This window comes from Manacus vitellinus, unplaced genomic scaffold (genome assembly GCF_001715985.3).
Source record: "Manacus vitellinus isolate BGI_N305 unplaced genomic scaffold, ASM171598v3 scaffold_3_pilon, whole genome shotgun sequence".
Lineage (NCBI taxonomy): Eukaryota > Metazoa > Chordata > Aves > Passeriformes > Pipridae > Manacus > Manacus vitellinus.
The window spans coordinates 10,935,916-10,963,693 of record NW_021940535.1 but is presented as its reverse complement, the minus strand read 5'-3'; the positions used below and the strand labels follow the sequence as shown (position 1 = coordinate 10,963,693).

At 41.3% G+C, this 27,778-nt stretch overlaps 2 protein-coding genes across 2 annotated transcripts in view; one reads left to right on the top strand and one right to left on the bottom strand.

Moving 5' to 3' along the window:
* Positions 1-15,315, top strand: part of MYRIP (myosin VIIA and Rab interacting protein) — a 197,605-nt gene extending 182,290 nt beyond the window's left edge. The window contains 6 exon segments of the mRNA XM_018075908.2: positions 4,687-4,881; positions 8,903-9,064; positions 10,708-10,812; positions 10,908-10,968; positions 11,759-11,877; positions 12,518-15,315. Coding sequence (XP_017931397.2) covers positions 4,687-4,881; positions 8,903-9,064; positions 10,708-10,812; positions 10,908-10,968; positions 11,759-11,877; positions 12,518-12,550 — 675 coding nt within the window. The 3' untranslated portion in view covers positions 12,551-15,315.
* A 1,296-nt stretch (positions 15,316-16,611) lies between these two features.
* Positions 16,612-22,752, bottom strand: PRLH (prolactin releasing hormone). Its single transcript, XM_008929551.3, has 3 exons — positions 22,620-22,752; positions 18,711-18,879; positions 16,612-17,193 (listed from the first exon to the last, which is right to left on the bottom strand). Exons 2-3 carry the CDS (start codon positions 18,856-18,858, stop codon positions 17,015-17,017), a joined length of 327 nt encoding a protein of 108 aa, XP_008927799.1. The 5' UTR covers positions 18,859-18,879; positions 22,620-22,752; the 3' UTR covers positions 16,612-17,014.
* Between the last annotated feature and the right edge of the window lie 5,026 nt (positions 22,753-27,778).

The following is a 27,778-nucleotide window of genomic DNA, read 5'->3' as shown; positions in this document are numbered from 1 at the left end:
CTGTTCCTCCCACAGTGTGACTTGTGTCTCAGACCTTGCTTGCCTATGAAGGACTTTTGTTTGGCTTTTCAGGGCCTTCTCAAAGCTGTAGAATGAACTCCCATAGGGTGGGGAGATGAGGGAGGTAGGTTTGGGGATTTACTTTCGTTGTCATCAGGCTTGGATTCAGTCAGGTTACTCTGAAAGGACAAATTAATCAGTGGCAAAGCAAAACTTGACTCCTCCCCAGCACCCCTCAACTCCCTACAGAAAAATGGGGGATATCAACTGCACAACAGGCACGTGACTCAGAGCGTGATATAATGCCTTGAGACTGGAGATAAAAATGATTGCACCACAAGTAATCAAGAATGGGGACAATATGCCAGGGCTACCAGTGATAGGTGTTCTTGCTCTACTTCTTGATCTAACTGGTGCTGTCACTGCTCTCTGTTGAATTGCAAGTCACTGCCTCCCATGCCAGATTAAAGGAACCTAGAGATGACATAATGTTATAGTAGCAGAAAAAGAGAAAATGTAGTGTGGAGAAAAAAATAGTGCAAGTGATGGAGAACTTCACTATGTTAAGGGCAGTAAAAATAAAAGCAATAATGTTCATGCTAAGGAAATGATGTGAAAATGTCCTAGGCTGCTGAGATGCATACGAGGACTTAATGTTCCCCTTGTATCTACAAACTTGTAGCAGTTTGGACATTTACATTGCTTTCATTTTATCATCCTGCTGTCCTTCAGTTACTCATCATCCTTTGTGCAAGAATGTAAAATAATAGTCTATAAAGCACCTTCCAGTGTAGCATGCTTGAGTAAAACAGCAAAGGAAATATTGGCAGCATCAGCAGGAAAAGGAAAGAAAGACAGCAGAAGGGAAGGGGAAGTGGCTAAGTCAGCAAGAGGTAGCTTAGACCACTGAAACACAATCTTCTCAGAACAAGAATCCTTTCCATCTGTCAAATCACACACAGAAATGACAGTAAAGAAGTTTTCCAAGATGTTTGTTATATTCAATGCACACATATATGTATATGTGCTTGCATACACACACTTTTTTATTATTTCATTGATTTTAAAAATCAACCACAAAGAACTCAGGGAAATTGAGCATCTCCTTTTGACTGTGTCTTAACATATTTGTGACCATGGACATTAATTATCACAAAAAGGATAAATGCATGTTTTCCTCATTTCATTAAACTCTTAGTCTGAAATTCAGTAAAAAAAATGAAATTCTCATAATTACTAGAAACATTCAAATTTGGATCTGCTGAATTGATTTGATTGGGGAGGACTGGTGTTAATTCAGAAGTAGGGTATCACTGTTGAAATCAGAATGCATCGCAGTGTTTCAAGAACAATGGTTGCATTTAGCTTTTCTGTGCTAGATATTTGTAATAGAGATTGCTTCCTACATCTACCACATCCCTATTAGTTCTCTGACCTGCTTGACAAGGAAGGTCTTCATCATGGTGTGACAGCTGTCCTTCTGAATCACTTAGACATGTTAATAATGACCTTTCCTGCAAGGGCAAGATAAATTAGCCAAGAAGTCTTTAGAGCAATTTGAAATGTCCACCTACCGGGATGATCTTGGTGTGCGTGTGCCTGTGAATTTTAGGTGATTTTTATATGATCTCATAAATCCTAAGATTGACGTAGGTGGGAGGGGAGAGGATTGTGAAGTACTAAAACCTGGGACATGTTTTATTTTTTATATTATTTTTTAATTTCTTTTGGTTTTTTCCCCTTACAGGTGTTAAGTAATTATATCTAGAGTACCCCACTAGATTTGCAAATTGACCATGTTGGAACATGAGCTGTTTTAACAGCTTTTGACAGTTGCTCAAAAAAGAGGCTAAAAAGCAGGCAAAACCATTAACTGAATATCCAGTCTTTCCAATTTGAGAACCCTTGAACTCCCCACGTGTTGATTTTATGTTTCCCTCAGGGAGATATTAATCTCATCTTGCTTCTGTGTAAAATACAGCCCAGGTACAGCTGAATTCTAAATACCTTTTAGCAGAAAATTTTCACAAATGTTAGATTTAAATACATTGAAATATTGCTTGTGGTCTTAAGTTTTGGGAGATCTACTCTCCAGATATATTCTAAGGAAAATCAATTTTGCTTGCCATGTATTTCTTTTCAGTGTTTAAATTCTAGTCCTGTATCTTTGTTATACTTTAAAAGCAGATGTTTCACAAGCTTACATTAAAAAGCTTTAATGTTGTGACTCCTGTGTCTAGATACTTGCAGGCTGGGATTGAGATACATTCAGTGATGCCCACACTTTAAGAACATTCATCTAGTTGCCTTAAACATGCCTTATGCAGTGTTTAATGGGAAGCAAATCTTCAGTTTTAAAAATGGAACTGTGTCTGCCACTAAGAATTTACCTCAAAATTCTAGAAAAACTAAAAATCACATTTCTGCACCTGCAGAGGTTTAGACTGGACTTCAGGAGGCATTTCTTCACTGTTCAGTTGATCAAACAGTGGCTTCCTAGAGAGGTGATCGATGCCCAAACCTGTCAGTGTTTAAGAGGCTTTTGGACAATGTCCTTAACAATGTGCTTTAACTTTTGGTCAACACTAAACTGGTCAGGTGGCTGGACTAGGTGATCATTACTCATCTTCCAAATGAAAAATAATCTATTTTATTCTGTTCTTTCCTGTTGAGCTTTTTTTCCTCTATCCATTACCTATTGAGAAGGTAGGGTATTTTTTACTCAAAATCTTGATTTCACAAGGATTTCTATCACAGACCACTTTACCTGGAAAACAAAAAAAACCTCTTTTGTAGTAACTAGTCTGTAAAAATGCCAATATGTATTCTCGTATTCTGGTATAAAACCACCTCTTTCTAATTTAATTTAATATTTTTTGGAAATCCATCATTAACTACAAAGGATAATAAAAATTTAAGAAATAATGAACACTAGAGTAAGGCTACATTTCGCGAAATGGAGAACATACATCAGTAAAGATGATGAAGAAAATGTAGTGTCTGGCCTTTATCCTTTTTTTTTTCCACTACTCACAGAATAGAATAAGAATTAGGTACTTGTAGAAGCAAATAATAAAGTAACATTGATTTCCTCTTCTGTCCTATAAGATTATTGATCTGTTTTTAACCTAATTGGCTCTTGTGAAAATAAATGGAAAAAACAGTAGGCTATTTATGGGGTTCAAGTATTTTTTCTCAGTAAGAGAGTCCTAGGCCTGCTTGCTCAGGGCTCTGTTGGCTGTCCTAACAAGCTAAAGGTCTGAGTGCTGTAGCATACTGTATTTGCTTTGTTCTTCTTCTCTTTAATCTCATGTTTCTAATTATTTCTTGTAATTCAGAGAAGGTACATTGCTAAAGATGTCTTTATGTCTTGATACACAACAATTGAGTACCTACTGTTAAAAAAGTAGTTTGTCAGTGAAAGTCTTATCTAACATAAAAATGGACAGCTGATTAAAGGAAAGAGATAAAAGAGGTTTTCTAGTTTAGCCCACCAGAGTTTGTGGGAATCAAATGACCGTTATTTCTCCTATATCCTGCCTGTAGATATTTTTAATCAGTTATACTTTCCTGCACTATATAATTTACTACATAGAATCCAAAGACTATGTTACCTCAATATGGATCTGCAGATATTTTGTTTGTGAGAAAATTTACAGATGGTTGGGCCCCTAATTCACATGCATAAGTGTCTGCAGGTTTGAGGAATTAATTAAATTTTGGTCTAAATTTCCCACACTTTCTTTTAGGCAAAGCAGCACTAAAGGAATTGCACATATATTCAGTGACAGTATTTGTATTGGCTTTGGCAAGCTTTGGCTCAATCTCCGAGCTGTATAGTTTGGATGTTGAGCCTGGTGCTTGAAGATACATCATATGAAATTTTATTGCCATCAGAAGTTGTCCTGAAGCTTAAGGCTATGTGAGAATCAGAATCAGGACAGTTAATTACAAATTACAAGTAAGAAACAATGATAAAAACGTTTTCAATTGTTTCAAAAAATGGATAAAGCTGCATGCTTTTCCTTCATATTTGATATAAGTTGTTTCATAAATATTTTTTTAAAAAAGGTAAATGGAAATTTTTAAAAAACAAAGATACAAGTGTTTACACACTTATAGCTCAAATTATGGTTATTTGGGGTGATCATTTAATTCATAGCAAGCATTTTAGCAAAATGCTGTCCTCATAGGGCTGCTGAAGATCGCTGTCCCATGTTTGCATCTGCAATGCAATAGCTCCTGGGGATACAGAGACAGATGATTCCAGATGACAGACATCTGTTTGCCAGTATCCAAAAAGGAAAACTGTGTTTTAAAACCTGTTTAAAACACTATTGCAAAACCAGCTTTATCTAGCTCATTTGGATTTTAAAGCTGGATATTTGTGTGCTCCTTTGGGATAAGATTTGGACCATCCCTCCTGTAGAGTTTTGTTGTAGAAGAACTGCATGTGTATGTTATTTTGCATGCTGTAGCAGTGTGCATATGTGAAAAAGGGAGGGAGGAAAAGAGAAGTAGATTACAATACCATTAGATGGTTCCTGTGTCTGTTCGAAGCAGTTAGCCATGGATACGGTTTTAGCATGGCTAAAGCTGTGGCTATTAGCAAGATGATTTATATCTTACCCCTCTGTGCTAATTTAATGCTATTGTTTTCTCTGTCTGCTCTTGTAAACAAAACAGAAGTACTCTGCTGTCTCTCTCTGCAACATATCTACAGAAGTCCTGAAAGTCATCAATGCCACTGAAGAACTAATAGCAGAATCCACCGATCCCTGTGATTTCCCAGATGACATTCAGGACAGAGGAAGAGGGACCCTCCCATTGGGTACAGACCCTGTCAGACTTGATGAGCAGCTCACCACACTGGAAGAAAACGTAAGAACATGAGTCAGTATGTGAAAGAGTCACATGTGTGAGTGACTGTGCCTATGTGTACGCACCAACTTGAAAGGAAAAGCACACAAGCAGCATCAGTGAATGTTCAAAATTAATCTGAGGTTATTAAACAAATACACAAACAGAACAAAAAATCCAATTTCAACAGGTTCTTAGCTGTGTTGGTGGGCTTATGCATACCTTAAAATATTGTGGGGAGGGGAAGTTGGATGCTTTGGTGTTTACAACTAAATGTAGAATCTCTATCTCAAAAGTTAACTTAAGCCCTCCGAATCTCTGTGGCTGTGCAGCTGTGCCATGCCTGGCTGAAACCACAGGTCTCCCAGTGTCAGCACAACCTCATTATTCCAAGGGTAGGTGGGGAAAGCATGTCCCCAGCCACACAGAGAAGTGGAGAAGCTCTTCCTCATTCCACACGTCCCCAGCACACTGTGCTGAGTACCCAGGGAGCTGGAGCTCCTTGCTACACTGTTAGAAAGTAGGCTGGAGAATCTGAATTAAACAAACTTCTGTTTGGCCACATCCAAATCATCCTTTTTCATGAGTCCCTGCCATCTGCAAGAGAAAGTACAGTGCTGAATCTTAGGGGGAAGTCACTACTCATTGGAAATTTTTATGCATCCATTTTTATAACCTCTCCTTGCCACCTCTGCTCAACCTTGCCAGGCATCTCACTGTGCCAGCTGAGGTGCTCCTGCTCCTTTTCACTCCCACATGCTGTCCTGGGTGCTGGCACCTCCTGCCCTCCCTCATGGGGCACCAGAGCCACTTGAACCTGCCCCAGCATGGAGCTTTCCATGCAGTGGCCATGCTCCTGGCACCTCTCTGAGAGGAAAATTCAAAACAAACAAGCAAAATAGGCTTGGAAGCCCTCCCCAGTGGGGCTGAGAGAGCAGGATGTGCCCAGGAGAGGCTGGATGTCTGGCAGCTCAGATATGGCCCTCTGCAGAATGATAAAGGCTTCCCATAGCAGTTGCTGCTCTAGTGCCTGGAGAAGGCTGTACCTGAGCTTGTGGGAAGTGAAGTGCCTTCCTTGTGCCACCTACCATGATATCTATGTCATTGTTACATGAGAGATGTGCCCTAACAGCAACTTCTAGCTAACTTTAGTTAATTTTTTTCAGAATAATGGAAGTAGATGAGTAGATGGAGATTTTTCTCTCCCGTGAAATACTAAAGTGTCCTAGCTCCAAACACCACAGAATTCATCTGGCAGGAGAGTGAATATGGAATAAAAATTCAAGTCCAGGCTGAACCACATATTTAGAAAAACTAAGAAATTCTGCAGTAAGGAGAGCAATTTGGGAAAATCTGCTCCCACATTTTTTTTCTGTAGAGAACTGTGTTGTAAACAATCTTAGGGTGCTTTCCCCCCACACATACTTGCACTCTGACAATCCCTCACATCCGTGTCGAGCTTTGGCATCTCTGGTGCTGTGGCCCCTAGTCGTTCATTTGGGTCCAGCATTTCTCACTGAGCACAGAGCAGGCACTGAGGCAGAGCATTCCTTGCTTTGGTGTTGCCCTCACTGCAGCATGTCTCTCAGCTCCCTGCAGAATTCATAAGGTATCCAATTTAGCCTTGCTGTGTCCCCAGAGTACATCTTTCTGTCCCACATGGGACATGAAGTAGGTGGCAAGAACTCAGCTTCAAGATTTCACCACCACACTCCATGGCAGAGTTAAAGAGCCTTTAGAAATTCAGGAATCCATAACTTTTCCCATTGCAGCTGGAGCCAGATCTACATGCAGCACATCATCTTTGCAGCAAATTCTGGAAGAGGATCTGGGTGTTATAGACACTGTTCATTTTTGCCCTCTCTATCTTGTAGACTGTGCATGCATTAGTGTGGAGAATGTAGGGCCACCTGTACCCACACAAGGTTGGGTTTTAGTGGAAGCTGTACATAAATGGCGGTAAAATAAATTTCCACCATCTGAATGTGAATGTATAAATAAGGGCATCATTCAGGGGAGTCCTGCAAGGACACCATTGCTGTTGGGAAGTGCACCAATTGTTCAGATGAAGAGAATATTCTTTAGAAAAATCTTTTCTTTAGATCTAGCTGGAAAAGTTTCATTAAAATTTAATAAAGGTAGGGACTGAACGAGTTACAGAAACATTGACGACCTTCCTTTCCCACATTTTTCTATCAGTTCTACTTTCTTTAGATTTTTTTCCCCTCTTGAAAAGTACGTCTTACTTTGCAGAGATTTTTGGTATAGCATTTAAATGCAAATTTTCTTTACTTTTCTAAAGATGCTTCTGTTCAAAATGTTTATTCTTCTTCTTTCTCTAAGCTTTTAGATGTGACAGAGAAATTTCTAGAAAATTGCCTTTTAATCTGAAGTACCTGTGGTATGTCATACCACAAAGACGTATCATTTAAATGAATGGGAAGAATAATTACAACCCACAAAAACAGGATCGTTTCTATTTAAATCAGCATGTTAACTTTATGGACCACCTGTGTCTCCAAGTACTCAGCAAAAATGTTAAATGAGATTACTTATTTGTTCTAGGTATGTTTTCCAAAGATTTCATGCCTGCAGTTAGCCTGTGTTCTTACAAGAGGCAATTTGTACAGATATAGTGAATTTGTTTCTTAGGAAAGTCACACGCATGAAAAAAAGCTATCTACATTTATGCCTTGAAACAACTGATACAAAGGAAAAAAACACTTTTGCAAGCAATTAAGAAACAATAATGAAATAAAAAAATAATAGAAAGTAAACTATTAAATTTTAATCTGGTCATTCTTCAATCCTTTTGATCCATAAAGTCACGGCATGGCCAGAAATTGTTTGAATACCTGTTATGTCAAAGGACTGCATGATCTAGGAATTGTGGGCAGATACAATGACTGGAGTGAAAGACATGTATGAAATGAAGGTATCGGCTCAAAGATCTGCTTTAGATTCTGTTTGCTTGCCCCCTGAACAATAAAGTGGAGCATAGAACATGTTTAATTCATTTTTAGCAACACAGTCTTTACTGCTGTTACAGTTAGCGAGGCTGCCACTGTGGAAAATCAGAATATGTATTTCATTTCCACTGTGCTGTTACCAGCCTCATGGAAACAATCTCTTGGCTAACTAGTAAATAGGCAGAAAGTACAGTATTTCCACATGGTACTGTGCAGTCTTAAGCACAGATGTCAAAAGTTAATGCTTGAAAATTACCCTTTTCTAAGCGCCAGAGACCTCCATCCAGCTGTGTACCTTAGATTTCTTTGTGAAATAAAAGAAACAATAAAATGCAGTATACCGTGAATTATTGCTCTGAGGAGCTGAATGGAAAATGAAACCTTTAGCTGTAGTTATCATAGGTGTCCTAGGTGGATCGAAATATTAAAAGTTGTTCATTTTTAGAGAAGAACTCTAAATTAGCAAGTCAGTAATTCTGTCTTATTTGGCCCATATAAGTCTATTGATCCTCCAAAGATTCACTAAAAGGCCCAGGAGGTGGGAAGGATTTGGCTGCTGTATATTTGGGTGAGAGCAGTATGGGAAGGAAAACTGTTATACATGTAAGCACAGTTAGACTATAAGAAGTTAGTAATTATGTGCTGCTGAACAGTTATTCATGCACCTTTGATTGCCAGAAGGCATTAGGCATGTTTTAATAAATGCAGCTTTATATGAGGCATGATCTGTTGATTTTCCCTTATAGACTTAGGGGGGTTGTTATGCAATTGAATATCAATAATGAAAAAGCAAACTTTTCAACTTTCTTCTTTGCTGATCAATCTGGAACAAATATGTTTTGGAATACCATTGTAGCACCTATGAAATTTGTAATGCAGCCACCTCATTCTTCCCTTCTCTTAGTGGGTGTGTGTGTGTTTCAGATTATTCCCCCATGCCTTTCTTCTGCCAGGTAAGTCTCCCTGTAGTGGGTTAGCAAGCAGGGAAACTCAAAGGTATCATGGAAAATGCAGTCTGATCAAACCTCCATGCCCACAAAACATTGACATCTCTCCCTGCTTTGGCCCTGCAGGTGTACCTGACAGCCAGCACGGTGTACGGGCTGGAGGGGCAGCTGACCAACCTGGAAGACGCCGCACGCAAGATCAACAGTGTTACTGAAGAATCTGAGCTGGCCGATCTGGAGGATCAGGTGGCCACAGCAGCTGCCCAGGTTCATCATGCAGAGCTTCAGGTGAGGACAGCAGCTCCTCCCTATCTGCAGTTTTCCCACTGCCTTGCCTAGCGCTCACCTCACTGCACACACTTGCTTTGAATATTCTTTTGTACTGCAGCAGTCTGATGATTTAAGGATGCTGACTGCATCACATGAGCTGAGCAAAGCATAACTGAGACATGTAACTCAGCCCAGGCAGATGTACTCTGTTTGTTTGTTTCTTCCCTCAGCTTGTTTTTGGACATGGGAGTGCAGCAGCCTGTTATTGCAACTCCTTGCTGCCCGGCAGCTCACGTGGTGCGCTCTGTGTCATGTGTGTGGCTGTGGTCAGGCTGCAAATACAGTCATAGGCAGTTTATCTAATCAGCAAATTGTAAAGCACTTCCCAAAAGAAACCAGTGTTGGCAGCTTTCTATTGACAAAGGCCAATGCCAGTCAGAGGCTGAGCCAAGCACAGGGCCTAGCACTTGCAAGCCTACCTTGGGATTTAGGCGCTAAGCAGCACACATCCCAGCCAAAAGGCACTAGCTTTTGTGGAATGCAATCTAGCATCACTCTAGCAGGCTCCAGAAGTTCTAGGGCTCAGAAGAACACATCGTGATCTGGTGCTAAAAGCTGAACAAGGTAATGCTGCCAGACCTCAGGGTGCTGACACTGCTTGCAGGTCACTGTCAGTGATTTCACTGACCGGTCTGTATCCAGCGGGACACCCTGAACTGCCTGTGACAGGGTCTATTAGGAAGTAGCTGATGATTTTACTCAACAGAAGCATGCTCAATTCAGGACTGAGCAATAATCTGAGAGTCTGACATCTCCCTGATGCCAGAAGTGCATTGTCACACTAGCTGGCAAACTGGCAATGATGTTTTGTTGGCTTTGGTCATTATTTTATAAATCTGTTAATGGAGGTGACCAGTGAGGAGGAGAGAGGCCTAAGCTATGCAAGGAGGATGGCAAAGAGGCCAATGGAAGGTCTTCTGCAGAATGAACAGCTTCAGGTGTCATGAATCAGGATTGAGATTATATATGTCTGACTTCTTTGATACTTTTTTCCCCTTTGTCAACACTTTTTTCCATTACTCTCAATATCAGACTACTTTCCCCCAAGCAATTTGTTTTCCATTCAGTGTTTTTATATAGTGTGTGCCTGCGTGTTTGTGCTTAATATACATATACATTTAAATTATAAATATGTAAGATCAAATGTTTAGATTTTGTGACGGAGGATGTACTTTGCATGAGAGTTAGGAAATGTGTCCCATGAAGTCATTCTTTGAATGTAGCCTTTGAAAAACACAGTTTGAATGAAATTGTGATTATGCAGCTAAAGGTAACTGGGAGATGGCAGATGCAGGTTTTCTCTCCTCCTTTCTTTTTTTCCTCAAAAGGAGTAAAATGCCTCTTCCTTGGATTCACAAGGTAGGTTGGATTGTTCTTTTACTCCATCTTTACTAACAAATTAAGCCCCTTTTAACATCAAGACTAAAGAATTCAGGGAAGTGTCAGAATTGCTGAAGAAGTTAGCCACCTGTTTATATTTTTTTAATAAAGAGGATTTGACTGGGGGAGGGTTATATTTTAGTAGTGGCATCCACAGTAATTTTAAAACTTCTTTTCCCCCCTCCCCATCTGTCTGTCTCTCTCTTTTATTTTCTTTGAAGATTTCAGATATTGAGAGCAGAATATCAGCTCTCACTGTTGCAGGCTTGAACGTGGCTCCCTGTGTTCGCCTGACAAGGAAACGGGATCAAAAGCAAACAAACCAGGTGCCAGAACATTATGTAGTATTCAAAAATACATTGGGGAAATCTTGCCTCTTTTTCTATAATGGAGTTGAGTAATGCATATGTGTTATTTACAGATGCATACAATAGACACATCAAGACAGCAGAGGAGAAAACTTCCAGCTCCACCAATAAAAGGTGCGCTTCAATTATTATGTACATTAGAGAGAGAGAGACTCTCTTTATAAGGTTCGATATAATGTATGGTTCAGCAAAGTAGGGGAAAGATTGTGTTACAAAATCAAAGCCTAAATATGTCCATCCTCCTCATTTTCCATTGTACTTGCATTATACAATATACCCATTTGTCATATTAAAAAACATCACCACTTTCTCTTCAGTGAGAGTTGTGACAGTGGCAAAAAAATAGAAACAGAAGCAGAAGGCTGGAAAAAGAAATGCTGAGGAATGCTGAATACTTGCAAGAGGCATGCTGCCCCTCCAGCATACCTGTTGTTAGTTTGTGACACCCAAGTGATTGCAGTGACCAAAAGCCAATGGCCACCCTCCACAATCCACCACTTTCTTAAAGCCTGTGTTTGCTAATTTCAGTCCATATGATGTGGCTCAGCAATGTTCCTGGTATGTTATGCAATGGCTGTGAATTTGCTTTATAAAATAAAGTGCTTTTTTTCTGTTTTCTCCTTTTGGTTTTTTTTTTTTTAGCCCCATGGTGCGTTATCTCTGACAGTTCTAGGACCCAATTCACCTTGCATTACTCTTTTGTAATTCCACAGATTGACATAGCCTCAAACTTTAATAAATTTGGAGTACCACAGCCTGCTGTTTTTAATTTACATTAAATCCAGCTTTCCTCATACATCTTAGGGGAGGTTTTATCTCTCTGGAAGCTGTGACTCTTCATAAGTACTTTTACATCTGCTTCAATCTCTTATGTGAAAAATCTCCCTTTTTGTATCTTTCTCAGGTGAAACAATAGATGGTTCTCCAGTTACCACTGTCAGAACGTTTAACAGAAACTTCATGCTTCAAGGATCTCTAACACAAAGAACTAAAGAGAGGAAAAGCACTGCCAAGGACTTAATGGTAAACAAATGTTTTTAAAACTCTGTTAAAAGCAGTAAATAGAGAGATAGCAGTATGTGTGTAGGCAGCTATATTTCAGCATCTTCACAAAACATCTCTTGATAGTTTGAGGAAAAAAAAAATAGAGACTGCTGAGGCAGCTCTAAGGAAATCTGACCAGTGTCCTGGAAGATGTACACCATAGTATAGCAGCTCCTGAATGTCAGCCTGTGAAAATGTACCTGGCTGCCAGCTCTCCAGGAATGTGCTACCCTTACTTTTAAAAAAATAAATAAATTAGTGGTCCCCTGCAATTCAGACTTCTGAAACAGATCCTCACAGAACCAGCTGCACACTGTAACTTGCAGGTGAGAGTCACCTTGATTCTCACTAATTGTTGAGAAATGTTCCAGTGTTATCTAAGTGGATTTAAGGGGTAGTTAGGCCACATATTGCTCTGCAGGATTTGAACAAATAGGCTTCACTAGACAGCTGTCAATCATTTCTTCTATAGCAGCCATATAGGGATAAAGGGAAAAAACTGTTCTGAATCAGTCTGGCACTGGATATATGAGAAGGGGAAGGACCTGGCTCTATAGAGCTTCAGCAGGCTTGTTTTGTGTTTCATTCATGTTTTCTTTCCTGTCCTTCTCTGTTCTAGGAACCTGCTATAGGATCTGCTGTGATGTACTAAACTTAAACTTCCCTACTGCCAATAACACACTGCCTAAGGCTGTACACTAGAGTGCCTTTACTTAACAGCCATTGCATATGTCCAGCTGAAAATGGACCCTCAAGAACCCACAGAGCCTCAGTTATAGGGCTTCATTTGGATACCTCACTGAGAAAGCTGTCCAAGTCTTCAGCATTGTGGTCTGCTACAGGAAACTCTGCCTTAAAGTTCTCACAGGACTCTAGACAGGATGCTGAGTTTCAAAAGCAAGGCTCCACATTTTAAGATGCACTTTTTCTCCCTATTGATTGTACTAAAGTATGTTGTCTTTAAACTGCAGTATGTTTTTGTACACTCAATCAGTCATAATTATAGGCCAAATTATCTGCCAAAGCAGACCTGTGATCCATATTTGCTGGCCTCTTACTATTCACGTAGGCATCCGTCTTGTTGAGCAATAAGAACAACTCTGTGCAGTGTGTGCCGCTTTTCAGCTGCATGGTGGGTGTGGAGAATCAGTGTAAGTTTTGAGAGGGTTTGTAGGAGGAGATGTGATGTGCAAAGTTTTCTCTGTTCACTGAGGGTACGTTTGGCAGATTGAATGCTCTAGAGCTAGGTAAATTGCTCTTGGCAGCATGGGGAGCATGGATGTCATGTTGAACCATGAATTGGTGGCCACACATGTGGACCAGATGTCTGTTGAGTTACAGTCCTGGTGTCTGGAAACATCTGAACACTGTTGTGAAACCAACACCTTTGTATGTCTTGTTCTTCTTGGTAGCATTGTCCACTTGATGGTGGCCAACCACGCTGTAGTTCAGAATAAATTCTGTCCAAACCTTTAAGATTGGAAAAAGAAAGTAAAAGTGTTGTGGATGAGATCTCTGCTGACTGACTGGTGGTTGTAGGGTGACTGCAGCCTGTAAGAGGTTCCTTTCTAATGTTCCTTGGTGTTTCTGAGAAGGGGGCAAATGTAGCCCAGACAACTCTTCCTTCACTAGTCTGTAGCCAACATAGAGTAGCTGAGTCCTGTTGCTGGTGCCACATGTACCCCACTACCACTGGACCACTCTGAATTCAATTGTGAATAGTAATATTTCTTCTTTCATTCCTTGAGACCTTTAAAAGGTGAGTCAAACTGGAAGACCCTTGAGCAGAAGTCCTGGAGGAATATGCTGCTAACAGGGTGTTCCTCTCACCCCCTGGGGAAGGGTGTTGCCAATTCATGGTATTTTATGCTCTGAAGAATACAAAGGAGGTAGTTAGAGGAGGTGATAAGCCAGTGAATCCCTTGCCTTCCACACAAGTGGCAGAGCAGGTACCCAAATGCAGACAGGGTTGGCATGAAATGTGCTGTCAAGAAGGGCACAGGCTAGCAAGTTCCACCTCAGCACTGAGGAGTGGCTAGCCCTCCAGGGAGCCCTGGGTACTAGGAAGGGAAGAGGGTTCCTTCTTTCCCTGGGCTCCCAGTGAACACCCACAGGCAGAGTGTCACATGTTACCTGCCATACAGCAGGAAAGCAGTCCTCTCAGACACCAGGCCATGAAATGTCTGTGGTTAGGCAAATATGAGCAAAACTGGGCAAATTTCCTGACTAGGCTGCATTTAGGGGGGCAAGTGGGGAAGACAAGGAATGGCTGGATGAGTTGGTTGGAAAAATGGTTCCAGATGCAAATCTGCTACCCACATCTGACATTTAGCTTGTCAATACTCTGATGTCCAGCTGCATGTAAGGAACCCTTGGAATAAATACAACCATCTTCCCACCTAGAATACATAAGCATCATTCCATCCCTTCAAGGAATTTCCATCTGCCCAAGATCTGAACCAGTGTGTTCATTCTGGGTGAAATTAGGCCTTCTTTTACTCTCACACAATACTAGTTCTCTAAAATTGGTTTGCACAGATGTGAGGGCAGAATTCGGCCCACTCTGTTTAATATATAAATATATACATAAAACAAATAGATTTTATTTATATATGCAATCCGGTAAAGGAGATTAAACAGAGTAGGATGCCTAGTAATTTTTTTGTTATTCAGTCTTCTCCTCCATTGACTGTTCTCGTGTATGTATACAATACATTCCCAGGTTCTGGTTTATGCAGGTATGCGTGTTATGAAATGTCATTAATGGTGGTTGGTCTGCATATTTGTTTAATAAATAATAACTAATATTGTGTATGTAATATCAATACAGAAATTACTAATTTTAATAGAATAATTCTTTGGCTTTTGTTCTGTTAGTGTGATTTAAACAAGCCAATGAAGTTTGGAATAGGTTGTTTTCCTTAAGAGGCATGAAAAGCAACTATTATCGTGTTACAATGTTAAAATATTCAGTCTTCTTTGACAGAAAAATGTGTACTGTGTAGGCATTGCAAAAAAAAAAAAAATTTAAAAAAATCCCACCTGCTCTAAGGCATTTGAATTTTTACAAATGTTTATTGTGCCAAATACGTGCAAAGATATAATTTCCTGTTTTAAAAAAATCATAAAAACATATGTTATAGCACACAAAGAATTATTTTGTCATCAAGTGATTTCAATCTTTAGTGTTAATATTTATAATTAGATTAATTTTTATAAATGAAAATATTTTAATGGGTAAAATCAAGACTATATGATCTATTTGATTAAGTCTGAGTGAATATTAAGCTTGCCTTGTTGTTGTTATCTGCATACTCACCAAGAATTATATGTCAAGAGAAATTATAAAAGAGTAAAAGCGATTTATGAAAAGAATGCCTTTTCAAGGACTTGATTCATAAAGAAAAACAAAAAGTTCTTCTCTGTGGTTTCAGTTTATGTGCCCTTTGGCCAGGAAGCGTGCAGAACACACAGCCACGCATGGGGCTCAGGTGCTGCCTGTCTACAAGTGACACGGTCACACCTGGGAGATGGGCAGCTCCACAGAGGTACCGGGGTTTGCTGAGGGGAAGGGGACACACTCAGTTCAGACTCCCTTCTTTAGGGCTGGGGTGAGAGGAATCGTGTCAGGAACATTTGATGGTTAGTCTTCTCTAAAATATCAAGTCTGTTAGGTGAACTATCATCCCAAACAGTTTCTCAGGTGGAATTTCTTTAACTCTCTTTGGGATTGCTACAAAATCTGAGCAAGAACCCTGCCAATAATCTTAATCTCATATTTCCAAAGTCCTGTGCGATGAATGCTGATCAAAATAATTATTAGTATATATTCTCCACCATGAAAGAATTCATTAAAACTAGCATGTTTTAAGTAACACTTTGGGTCAGCAGATATGTTGTATTATAAATGGTAGTAACTACCTTATTATAATAAAAATCCATCCATTGCTGACAGACCATTTGCAAAGAGAAAAAAGGGTTAAGATATCTGCAATGGTTAATTCAATCACTGTTTAATTTTAGTAGTAATTCTAACAAAGCACAACTAGAAGCGGAAGTTCATTCTACTTTGTCTGTTGCAGAATGATTCATGGCCTGGATTTAACTATCAGTCATTACCTAATTTGTAAACTATCTCTTTTGGATATAAGCCATAGATTAAACATAATTATTCCTGCTAATAGTTATTAATCAACATTAAACATATTCTAAATAACACTTCTTATAAAATTAATATAACAAGGTTATATTAACATGAGTAAACATGAGTGTTGAGCCACAACCCCAGGCTTATTGATGTGGACTAACGTAGTAGATGGTACATGGCTTGTGATCCTCAAAGAATGACCTGAGCTTGCTCAGATACGGTACTTGGAAACAACTACATTGTTTTAAAGGTAATCAGCTAGTTCAGGCCTTTACCCCTTTTGAAAAATGGTGGATGATTATATGCAGTAGGCACAAAACTACTCCAAGGAGTTCAATTAGCCAATTTTTTTTCCTTGCAGGGGAAAATACTTATCTTTGATAGGAGCTCCTCTTTGTTCATTAATATATCTCTCAGCAGTACAGGAAGAATCATGAAGGGCCAAGGGGTACTTCAGGGCAACATTCTTATGAGTGGATGTTAACAATCTCTATAAAAGCTACACACAGAGAACAAGCATTTCATGCCATTAATGCACGAAGGTACATTAAAAATCAGTGAGAGCCTTTTTTCTTTCTTCCAACCATTGCTTTTTATTTTTACAAATCAACAGCCATTGACTTTGAAATGAGACAGGAGGGTTTCATGATACATGTCATGTTTAAATCCCAGCCCAAAAGCTGTGTTGGTTTTGGATAAACCTAGCATTACAGTGAACAGCATCAGGAGATTGGTGGGGATGCATGATGAAGAAACATTTTTATAGGCTGTGGTGGCAATCATTGCTTGTGTCCATGCATTGTCTTTTACCTGCACCCTGAACATGTTTTTTTTTGAATGAACTTGCACAAGGAGCAAAAAGAAAAGCAGCGTGGAATTGCTGGGCAAAAGCAGAACTGTAGGTCTGAGGTGCAGGGGAGGGCACAACTCAAAGAACAGAGGCTGGGTCACCACCTTGGGGAACAAAGATCACCAGTCACTGTCTTCTGTGTCCAACATTTTTTGCTTCCACAAAGCATTCAAAATGAAATCCAGGTGTCTGCTCACAGGCCTGAGGGTGCCATGGCTGCTTCTCAGCTGCCTCTTCCCAAACCTGCCGATGGGACGAACCCCACGGCCCACATACCAAAAAGGATCAATCTCAGGACCTGGAATTCAAAGCAGTCTGTGAGGCATCTACTACTGCACTTAGAGGCAGTGTTTCCTGAACATCTTGAGGATGTAGCCCACAAGGAAAAACAAGGGGAAAGGCTGCAGCCAGACACTTGCTGGTGCCTTTGAGAATTGCTTTCTATGTATAGACTCCGAAAGAAGAGAATTCAGACGCAAAATGAATTTTCATCCATCTGGTCTGCAACCTGTATTTTTAACATATGCCAAATTATCCATCAGATTTTTCTGCAGTGTGTACCAGGTACACTATTTCTATAAGCTAACAAATCCACTAGATTGCAGAGGGGGTTCCTATGTGAGGGGTAAACATTAAAATTAATTATTGTTCACTTAGCAAGTTGTTTCCATGGGTGACTTTTTTTTTTCTTTTAAAGCATCTGACACTTGACTTATTTTTGTAGTCTAATACAGTTCTGGAGCAGGTGTGGAGAGGGGTATAGTTCTATTAAAGGACTAAGATATAGCAAGAGGGAAATTCTACAATGTGCTGGAGATGATCCCACCCCAAGGAAATGCCAAATCATTCCGAAGCCAGAGACCTGTCAGGAACAGGAACAGACTACAAGTTAAGCACATTATATATCATCCCAGTGATATGAAAGTCTCAGGCAAGGCAGGAGGATTTTCCCCAGTGCATTTTGATGCTTGAACAGAGAAAATAAAAAGTTCACTTTGCCTTTAAATTTCTCCATAAATGTATCTTTTAAGTCTTTCAGCACAATGTTTAACACCCCTCCTACCCAACAAAACCCAAGTAACTTAATTTTTTTCACCTATGTACCTAAAAACTGACGTTCCCAACATCTCTAGTCCTCTTTAATGGGGAAAGATGTGCTACTGAGAGCCCACGCACCTTACTCCTCACATCCCCTTTCTCCCACTCCACATACAACTATCAGCCTTTGCTCCTTGGGGAAAGACAAGAATTCTTGATACGATTTTCTCAAAAATCTTTTGGACTGTGTGTAAGCTTTTACTTGGGACACATGGTATTGTCCCTCACCTGGCCAGCCTCATTTCCTCACAGCATCTCTGAATGGAGACACTCCAGCTACTCGTATTTGGACTTTCAGACAACTTGTGCTCCCAGACAGAAATGAAGATGTCCGTAAAGTGAACTTAAGCTTCTGGCCCTTGCTTTCTTGTTATATAGAAGTGGTTGTGAACTACGTCAGGTCTACAGAATACAGCTGATATTTGGTGCTTAAATATTTGATGTATACTACCTTACATTTTCTTATCTTTTGCATATTAGTGTCTTCTCTGATATTTATCAGCAATATTGCTATTTGCCTTGGTTAATTAAAGGCTATGAGAAAGACATGAAGTTCTGCATATGGTTAAATGGAAGCACAGGATCCCACACCAACATTTCACCATAGAAACACCTACATGGATTTGCTGCTGAACTCTTCCTGACAGCCCAACCCTGATCCCTCAGTGCAGCAGAGATTGCAGGGTCACCATTATGTCAGGTGAGAATCATACTTACTTCTGTTGTCTATCTGATGTTTAAATGGCCTGCTGTGTCCTGAAGCAAAGCTGAGCGATACCAAGAGCACCAGCACATAGACAGTGACCAGCTTTAAGCGGTTTGGTGACCACTGGGCACGTGGTGTCCAGGAGATTGGATGCCACATGACAGAGCAGTGGTGGGAAGGCTGTAAGGAAAAAAGCGAATATGGGGAACACACATGAGTTTAAGTTCTCAAGGTGAAGTAACGCGTCAACTGGAACAGCGTGCTCCTATCCAACAGAGCCATTTTTTGGCTCTAAGTCCTGTGGAACACTGATGCTGGGGATGTCCTGGGCATTTCTGTTTGAAGGTCAAGGCTGTGCAGTGAGCCATCTACTGAGGTAAAAAAATATTTTCTCTCCAGCAGTGAAAGCCCCTGACATGGTTTCACAGGGCACTTGAGTCCCTGAGCTCACTGCTGACTGCTGTGTGGCCCTCTGTATGACCATGGGCATCGGCCACCAAAGTGTGTTTTAGCCACTACCTCTGGCATCCTTTCCTCACTTGTAAAATGTATCTAACATTTGCATTTTACACACACTTTTTACAACTAAATGCATTTCAGTATTAAAGAGAATGATCCTCCTGTGTCATCACACCCAGAGTACAAAAGTACGATTTCCAGTTATGGTTTCCACTGATAGATGTCGCAATCCTGTAAATGCTCCCAGATGCAACTGAATGAGAAATGCCTCCCATCTCCCCATGGGACAGGCTGGGCAGAACAGAAAGTGCTAAGCTGGGAAAATTGCATCCAGGAGGTGAATGAGCCCAGGCTCAGGTTACCACTTTCTCTAGCATTTTGTACAAGCTTCCTTGCAGCAGTTCTCCCAGCTGACATGCCAGGACAGTCTGTCTTGTAACATGCAAGGTCTGCCTACGTATTTGACAGCCTGGAGCCTCTCCTACAGAAGTCAGCAGGAGCCCTTTTACTTAAGCATCACTTATAGGAGATATGTAAGTACAGAGCTATAAAAAATCCTCTCAGCTCTGGCTACATAGAGGCTTCTCCTTATGTATGGGTGGGGTTTTTCCCCAGTTGCTGCCAAAATCATAGCCTGCTTTCAGTACAGGCAGAGCAGGAAGGAAAATCTTTGATGTGAGATGCTCCTAAGCACACCAAACAGGCAACACAGCAAAAGCACATGGAGAACATGGTTGAGTCTTTCATTAAAATACAGTCAAAAACTCCTTAACCCCTAGTATTCAGTGAAGGTTTCTCTAAGGCTTTTTCCTACCCCAACAGTTTCTTACCAGGCAGTTTAGAGGAAAGTGATTTTAACTCATGATATCAGAACTGCGGTTTAACTTTTTCTAACTTAAATAGCTCACAACAATCTCATGACAATCACAGGACTACCTTAGCCTAAAACCACAGGGGGTGAATTCTGCCTTCAGTTTCAGCTGGGGTACATCTCTTCTTGCTCCATGTTTAGCAAAGCCTTATGTTCAGTGACAAAAAGAAGGTGTTTTTAGGCATCTCTCCAGTGTGTTTACAGGGTTGCTGACAGGTTTTCCAGATTACTTGCTCTTTTGTTTTGTGTCTTGTTTTTTGGGAACTGTGTTACAGAAAGGAAGAGCTTGCCTGGAGCTCACTGTTGATGAAGGACAAAAATACAGAGAAAAGCTTTTAGCACACACTTTTTCCTAAGCATGCCAGGTTTCAGTCTCCACCAGCTGGTCCTGTGCCTGAATCAGTCATCCCAGCCACCTTCTACAGTGCTGTTATTTATTGAACTTTTTACTCATACTCTTATCCTGGCTAGGGTTTCTGCAAAGCACATCGCTCCCACTGCTCCTCAGTAACATGCCACCCCTAAATAATCAGGGGGCTCAGCATCTCTAATGCTCCCTCATTTTTCTTCTCCTAATTATCCCACCCCTGTTTATATGGGAAGAAACACAGGCAGAGGTAATGCACAGTCCTTTCAAGAGTACTGTGGCTGAGAGATGGCCTGTAATCTCCTGAGGTCCAGACCTGCCTTAGCCCATAGACCTGCAGCTTTCTTTCAAAGGTGAAATTGAAAAAAAAAACAAGACCTCATACAGTTACTCCGTATGCCATCCATTTTCAACCATTAAATAATCATCAAAAAATTTAAAACCTGACTATTTGGAACAAAACTTGACACAATTAAAAGTTTCAGGAATAATTTTGCTCCTGGAGCTCAGCAAAATTCAGCACCACTGCTATCTGGTCAACTTGCCAGTTCTGCTTGGTGCCTAAGCAGAGTAAGTCTTTAAATTTTGGCTGAGCAACATCTGTGACAGTAGTCTGGCAACTTCCATTGACATGAGAGAGGAAGGTTAAAGTCACAAATACAGTTACAGTGAAGCCATGGTATCACAGATTGCCATGGGTCTGCCTCACACAAGGAGTGGGAGACCAGCCTGGCTCTGCCTCTGGGCACACAGGAGCTCTAAGCATACAAAACTCAAGCTCTGCTGCAGACCCATCAGGTACAAGCCTACCATGGTTGTCCTTGGAAGACAAGGTGCTATTAGCTCTTTAAACCCCAAACGAGGTGCTATTAACTATTTAATCCCCAAGCCAGCATCTTACAGGAGATCAGCGGCTGTGTACACCTCCTACAATGCAAATGTCAATAACTTTCATGTTCAAAAGCAGCCCTGGAAGTACCCATGAGAGATCAGACCCTGGGTGAACCCAGGCCTGGGACCATGGCCCATTTCAGGACTGAGTGGCACAAGAAGCATGCGGCTGCACTGGAGGCTGCTGCCTGTGCTCTCCCTGCAGGGACGCACCACTGCCTGAGGGCTCAGCCACATTGCCTCAGCACAGTCTCCTTTGCTACAAAAACTGGACAAAAGTCACTCAGCACAGAGCACAGCTGCGTATGTTAGTGTAGGTAAGCTAAAGCTCAAAAATCCAGCAAGAGCCTGGACAAGCACTGAAGCAGATAGAGGGAGGCACTCACCTGTTTGCACCAAAGCTGCTTCTCAGGTAGTCACTGCTCCAAGTAGAAGCAGGGCAGCTGATGGGGGCTTGTACCTTTTATACTGCAGGGAAGTGGGCTTGAAGCAGGGAGGGGGAGTCAAGAGGTGGGCCAGGAGGACGTCAGCAGTACTAGTGAGCAGGATTTAAATTTACAAAAGGAGGAGTAGAGAATGGTGGCTCTATTAGAAAGCCATTGATCAGGGAAGGGGGCAGGGAGCAGGAGTTGAGGGCAGCGCCAGCGGTATGCAAGGGGGGCCTGGCAGAACACGTGGCTGAGGCCCCAGGCCCGCCAGGAGGAGAGCAGAGGGGAGGAGGCTGTTGCTGTGTTCCTATGGGTGAGTGGACACAGGCAGCCAAGAGCAGCACTAGCTGCTAAGCTTTCTACAGAGGAGAGCCAAGCCCTCTGTGCTGCCCGGCTGAGATGCTCTGTCTGAAGAGCATGTCTAAAGGGGGGAAACATTCATGGCTGGGGATGAGGTATGGGGAGAAAGAGGAGAGAGTGGGAAGGTCTCAGGGCCAGCAAGCTGGAACACTGCAGTCCGTGCACTCCTTCCTCAGCCCTTGTTCTTCTTGCTGTTGTCCCGTCCTTGGCTGTTGCTTGGGATCTTATTTGATGGCAGCCCTAGTTTCATTAAGCCCCTAACTCACAGCTGGGGTCAACTCACCCACGTATAACTTTTAGGTCATACTGCAGCACAGCACCCAAGTAGCTGATGAAATCAGTTGTGATTCAGTGCTTAAGCAGGCACTTACCAGTTTAGTGGCAGAGAAAATTTCACCTGCATGAGACTATCTGGAGCAATATTGTATTTCTACAATAGGCATCTCTTTCGAGTGGTTATTTTTAACTCTGCCTCTTGACTAACGTGTCATCACAGCCTTGCTGGTTAAGACCTCACTGCGTTAAGAGTTAAGACCGTGTTTACCGTGAAGGTTTGTAGAGGAGCAGCAGCTGAACTGGCAGGTGTTTCACACCTTGGGCACCATCCTGCAGAGAAGCTGAGACGTGAAGCATTACTGGGCTGCCTGGGAACCACAGGCTCTCTCTTCACAGACACAGGGTTGTGCTCCAGTCCTGGTGGGACTGACAACCTAAAGAAACAATTTTAAAGTCTGTGCTTAGAAAGGGGGCTCTGAGGCCTGACTCTGTCTAGAAACTGACACTGGATAGGAAATGCTGAAAACCCATTAGGATGAAGAGGAAGTTCAGTAGCAAATCTGTCATTCAATTTTTCTATAAAGATGCTTCCAATTGGGAAAACCTCAAAGTACAAACAATGCTATTTCACTGCAGCATCTCCAGAAAGAAATAAGATTATTTTATTTCCTAGGGGCAATTGTTGGGTACTTCTGCAAGGAAGCATGATTGATATTTTGCCTGCTCCTGCCCTTACTCAGCATCCAGGCATCAAGCAAATGACCCCACCACCACCACTTGGGAAAGTATGGTCACCAATTGTGGGGATTAAAATAAATTTCTCATTTCTGGGTAACAGTTTGTTTTATGGGTATATGTATGAACAAAAATGGTAAAGAAGCCTGAGAAATACTTTCTATTCTCCAATTTTCACCTAGCAAGAGCTAAAAGAAGTGTCTTCCTCATCCAAGTTTTCAAGAGTTTACTCAGACTACTCAGGATTACAACTACAAAACATGAAGAGCACTTCAAGTCCATGATGGCACAAAAAGTCTTTTTACAGCTAATACAATCAATAATAGATATAAATGCCTTCCTCAGAAACCTCCTTTTAGCATGTTGCCTTTGAACCTTCCAAGTGCTCCCTACATAAAAATCAATCTGTATCCAAGAACAAGGCAGTAGCAGTGCTTCTGCCATTCCAATTTTGTGTGCATGCATGCCGAGGGTATCTTAGTAAGTAAGACTCTTCATGGAATCTCATAGTAGACCTTTTCCCTTGCTGCTTTTCACATTTATTTTAACCAGCAAATGTGGGTATCCTTTCTCAATGTCTAGTGTGCAATTGCTGGAGTAAGAGGGTTTTTTCTCCAGAATATGCAGAATCCTGTCTTGTTTTGTTGTTTTGCTGGTGACTCTAACATCTTAAAACAGAAGCAAAAGTCTTTTTCATCCCATTTATTCTTTCTTGCTGGCACTGCAATGTGAGCCTTTCAACAGCACAATCATTTTCACCAATTGTCACCTACATGGAAATTACTATGTAAAACAAAATTATTCAATGTCCTCATGTGAACATGGTTTGCTGATTGGTAAATACTGCCTGCAAAATAATATGTCATACAAAAAACAAACAAGCAAAAAAAAAGCCATTTAGGAGAACCAGTATTTAAAACGCTCTGATACGATCACCTACCTTCATTCTGGCCCAAGGTTGATCTACTACAGCATCTTGGTTTTGACAGTAGACAGCAAAGAACATCTATGGAAAAGTCTAAAAACAGGGAAACATATTTTGACATTCCTCACTAGACTCTTCTTGCAGATTCTTGAGCCTTGTTGTCCAGAGGCTTCCCAAGCCAAACGTTTCTTTGTGGTAGGTAGCCCTTGACAGACTACTTCGCTTTCACCATTGCTTCTTGAACCCATGTAAATTCTCAGCATCCACAAAATTGTGTGCCAAGGACTTCACAGCTCTTCCTCTCCTACCAGAAGGATCAGGGCTCTGCATCTGTTCTGGACACACCACTTGCCAGTTTCAAGAACTTCCATTTTCACTTTCATTCAAGTATTTTCCTTTTCACTTTCAGTCATTCTGACTTTATAAAAGGCTACTATAAAATGTTCTTAACAACAAAGACTAATAAATTACATGGCAGTCTGCTTAAATGAGCCTCATCAGGCGTTTCTCTTACCAAAGTACTATTTTACTCCATCCTCATTGACTGGATTTCATTATTTCTTTCCACCAGATCACAAGTGAACTACCACAGTGCTAGGTACAGTACTCAGAAGCTTCACAGAAATAATCCTGGCTTCTCCTTTGAATCAGAGGAGGGGATAAGACTGACACTTGTGCTGCCTGGAGCTGGAAATTCTTAACTGACATTAACTAGGAAGAATCTGATGATTGATAAGAGGCCTAGTTGCTCTGAGTTTGAAGGATTCAGGACAAGTTGTATTCAAACCTATTCAGAAAACCATTGCAGTTCAAGCAACTACATGAAACTTCTAATTACGTTTAGCCTTACACTGAAGCTGTTCTCTACTAACGTTCAGGTTCAGAGAAAAGCCAGGACTGGCTTTATTTTGGAGCTACTTTTTTTCTTTGAGAAAGAGGACCATCTAGTGGTTAATGCTGAAATTATCTTGTTTTCGATCTTTACTGAGCAAGGACTGAACCCCCACATTTCAAACAAAAGCATGTGTATCTTGAAATCTGGCCATTTACTGAAGCTCAGCCAAACTACATAAAAGCCCAATTCTCACGAGTTAGGCTAGCTATCCAGGTGTTTATCAGCAGCACAGTGTCCAGGTTGCCCAGTCTCCCAGTTAGCACATGCTTATTGGAACAACTTGTTAGCAGCTGGGCAGCTCAAGCATAGACTACAGCTCAGGACATCAGCCAGCCTCCACAAGCCCTTCCTCAGCACACTGTGGAGGCTTTGTACCAGAGTTAGAGCTTGGATGGAAAAATACAAGTCAGGGTTGGCATGGTTACAGCCACCTTCAAAACTATTCTGCTGATGGGAGAAGGAGGATTTCTCCTGACACTTTTGCTATTCTTCCTCCATGCTAGAAAACCACCAGGCAATCTCCTGCCCAGAGGTTCAGGATGTGCAGATTCCAAATGGAGCTGGACATTGTAGGTAGAATCGTGTAGTGGGAACAGGGAAGATTAAAGTTCAAGAAAAAAAAATCAAGGATGGAAATATTTTTACATATCTCTCAGGCATCCAGCACTTTGACATTATTTTCAGAATGCCAATATTAGGCCAGCAAAGGACAACTTCTGGTGCTGGAGTGGAGCAGATTTTGTGCACAGAGTAGTTGCAAGATGGAAATTAGTGCTGCTAGGTGCCATTTGCATATTTCATGCACAGTCACTTTTTTAAGGCAACTTAAACTGCTCTTTGAACACTGAGTGCTTCAAGCAGTAACTGGGTTTCCAGGCTGTTGCAGAGGACACAGGTCAGCATGCAAGTCTGCCATTTTCTGGTAAGGTAGACTGCAGGACCAGGTACAGGAGATCTGTCTACAGGAGCAAGCCTTAATTAAATTAAATTTTAGCTTTGTAAATGCACCTAAGGAATAAAACTTAAAATATTAGGATGCTGCACATGAAAATAACAGTAGTATATATTAGAATCGTGTTTGTAGGAAGTGAAAAATGATGTTACTCATTCTGGTTATTACAGAAGGGCAGCTGCAGGTAAGTGGGGCCTTGTGCAAGCACACAACCAAAGACATATGCCATACCAAGTCCTAAACTAAAGCATAGCTTGAGCCCCTACTGTGTAGGTAACTTGGTTTTTCCTCATGCAAGGCTTTTTCATGGCATTCCCAGCCCATTTTTCCAACACAGCAATTCTCTGGAAGAAAGTTTCTCTCACTGGTCTGAGTTACCTATTGCTCCTCAAGAGCATCTGAAGTACTTCTGAGGGTACCCAGTGAAGGTGCAGTTCTGCACTAGGGTGACATTTTAAAGTGTACTTTATGGCTTCAGTATGTCATATTTATCATCTGTATGTCAGTGAGTCTCCAGTTTTAATCCCTGCAGCTCATCTAGTCATAAATAACCTCTAATGATTCACATGCAGCTTGACAGATGAACTGAAATACAGAAAAAGGCAAGCAAGGGGATCTCTAATTGCTATTCATAACCAGGTCTTGCAACTATTACATTTAAATAGCCTGAAGCCAGGATCAAGTTAATTAGTGATGAGGTTCTTTTTTTCTGGCACCATAGTTGGCAGGTTGTATGTTAGTTATGGAGAGGCAAGAGTCTCATTTCCAATCCATTGTTTAAACTCTGATGTCTAATATTAGTGAATGAGATTAACTCCAGCCTCTGCTATAGGACAATTAGCCGTAATAGAAAATTTAACAATTAAGCAACAACACCTCTTGCCACCACTTAGGTTTTAAACTTATTTTAATTGCTTCTACCTTTTTTGTTTGCTGCTGTTTGCCATGTCTGCTTTGCCCACCTGTCTTCAGGCTAGGATGGCTGGAAGCCCTCGCAATCAGGACTTTCACAGCTCTTTTGTCGTGAGCGGCTGCTCAAGAGCAATGGGAAGGACTCAGTCAGGACGAAAGACCTCAGAACAGCTGTCAAGGGGCAAGAGCAAGAGAAGCATGTCTCCAGCAGGATGCCACCTGTCTCTGCCCACAGTCACCAAGGTTTGGTGCAACGTGGTGGCACAGATCGTATTTGTGTCTGACCTTCATGACGGACGTGACACGGAGACCTGCAGCTCCCTCTGAGGAGGACAGCAGAGGGAGAGCTCTTTGCACGGACACAGCCCCAAGAGACTTCACCAATGCATATGAACATTGTGGCAGGCTGCCAACAGAACAATACAGGTGCTGGCCACCACCTTTGTTTTAATTGCTGCCCAGCACATGTCAAGCTGTGCAGTTAGGGTTTGTTGCCATTCCCTCATCAGTTGTCAAGGTTTACACTTCAGAACTATTCATTGTGGATCCATTTTAAGGATAAAATAATCACATCTTCTTGGCTTATAAAGGAGCTCTGTTGCTTCCCAGACACCAAATCTCATTTGTCTGCAAACTGTAGGATGAATTCCAGAGATGCCCAATGAGCCCATAGGACTGGATTAACCCAGCAGTGAGAATGAGAAATGTAAAACTATTTTAAATGCATGAGGACTCAAAGTAAACACAAGAACCGACACAGCAAGCAGAATACTTGCCTAAACCTGAAGACTTGGACTTGAGATTTGTGTCTGCAGATCCACTGTCTTCTCATTCATAGCCAGGCCTGTCCCCAGACTCTGTCCTCTTCGGTTGTCTCAGCACAACTGTTGTAGTGGAGTGGATTTGATGCAACCTTTGAGTTCATTTTTTAACTCAAATCACTTTGCAGATCTTACTCATCCCAGTGCCCCACAGACACTAGGATTGGCCCAGATAAGGTAACAAAAA

Excerpts from the sequence above, each read along its gene's own strand:
- PRLH (XM_008929551.3), bottom strand. The coding sequence starts at position 18,858 with ATGTGGCATCCAATCTCCTGGACACCACGTGCCCAGTGGTCACCAAAC. Across the intron at positions 17,194-18,710 it reads ACATCAGATAGACAACAGAA|GTCCTGAGATTGATCCTTTT; the intron begins GTAAGTATGATT and ends TTTGAATTCCAG.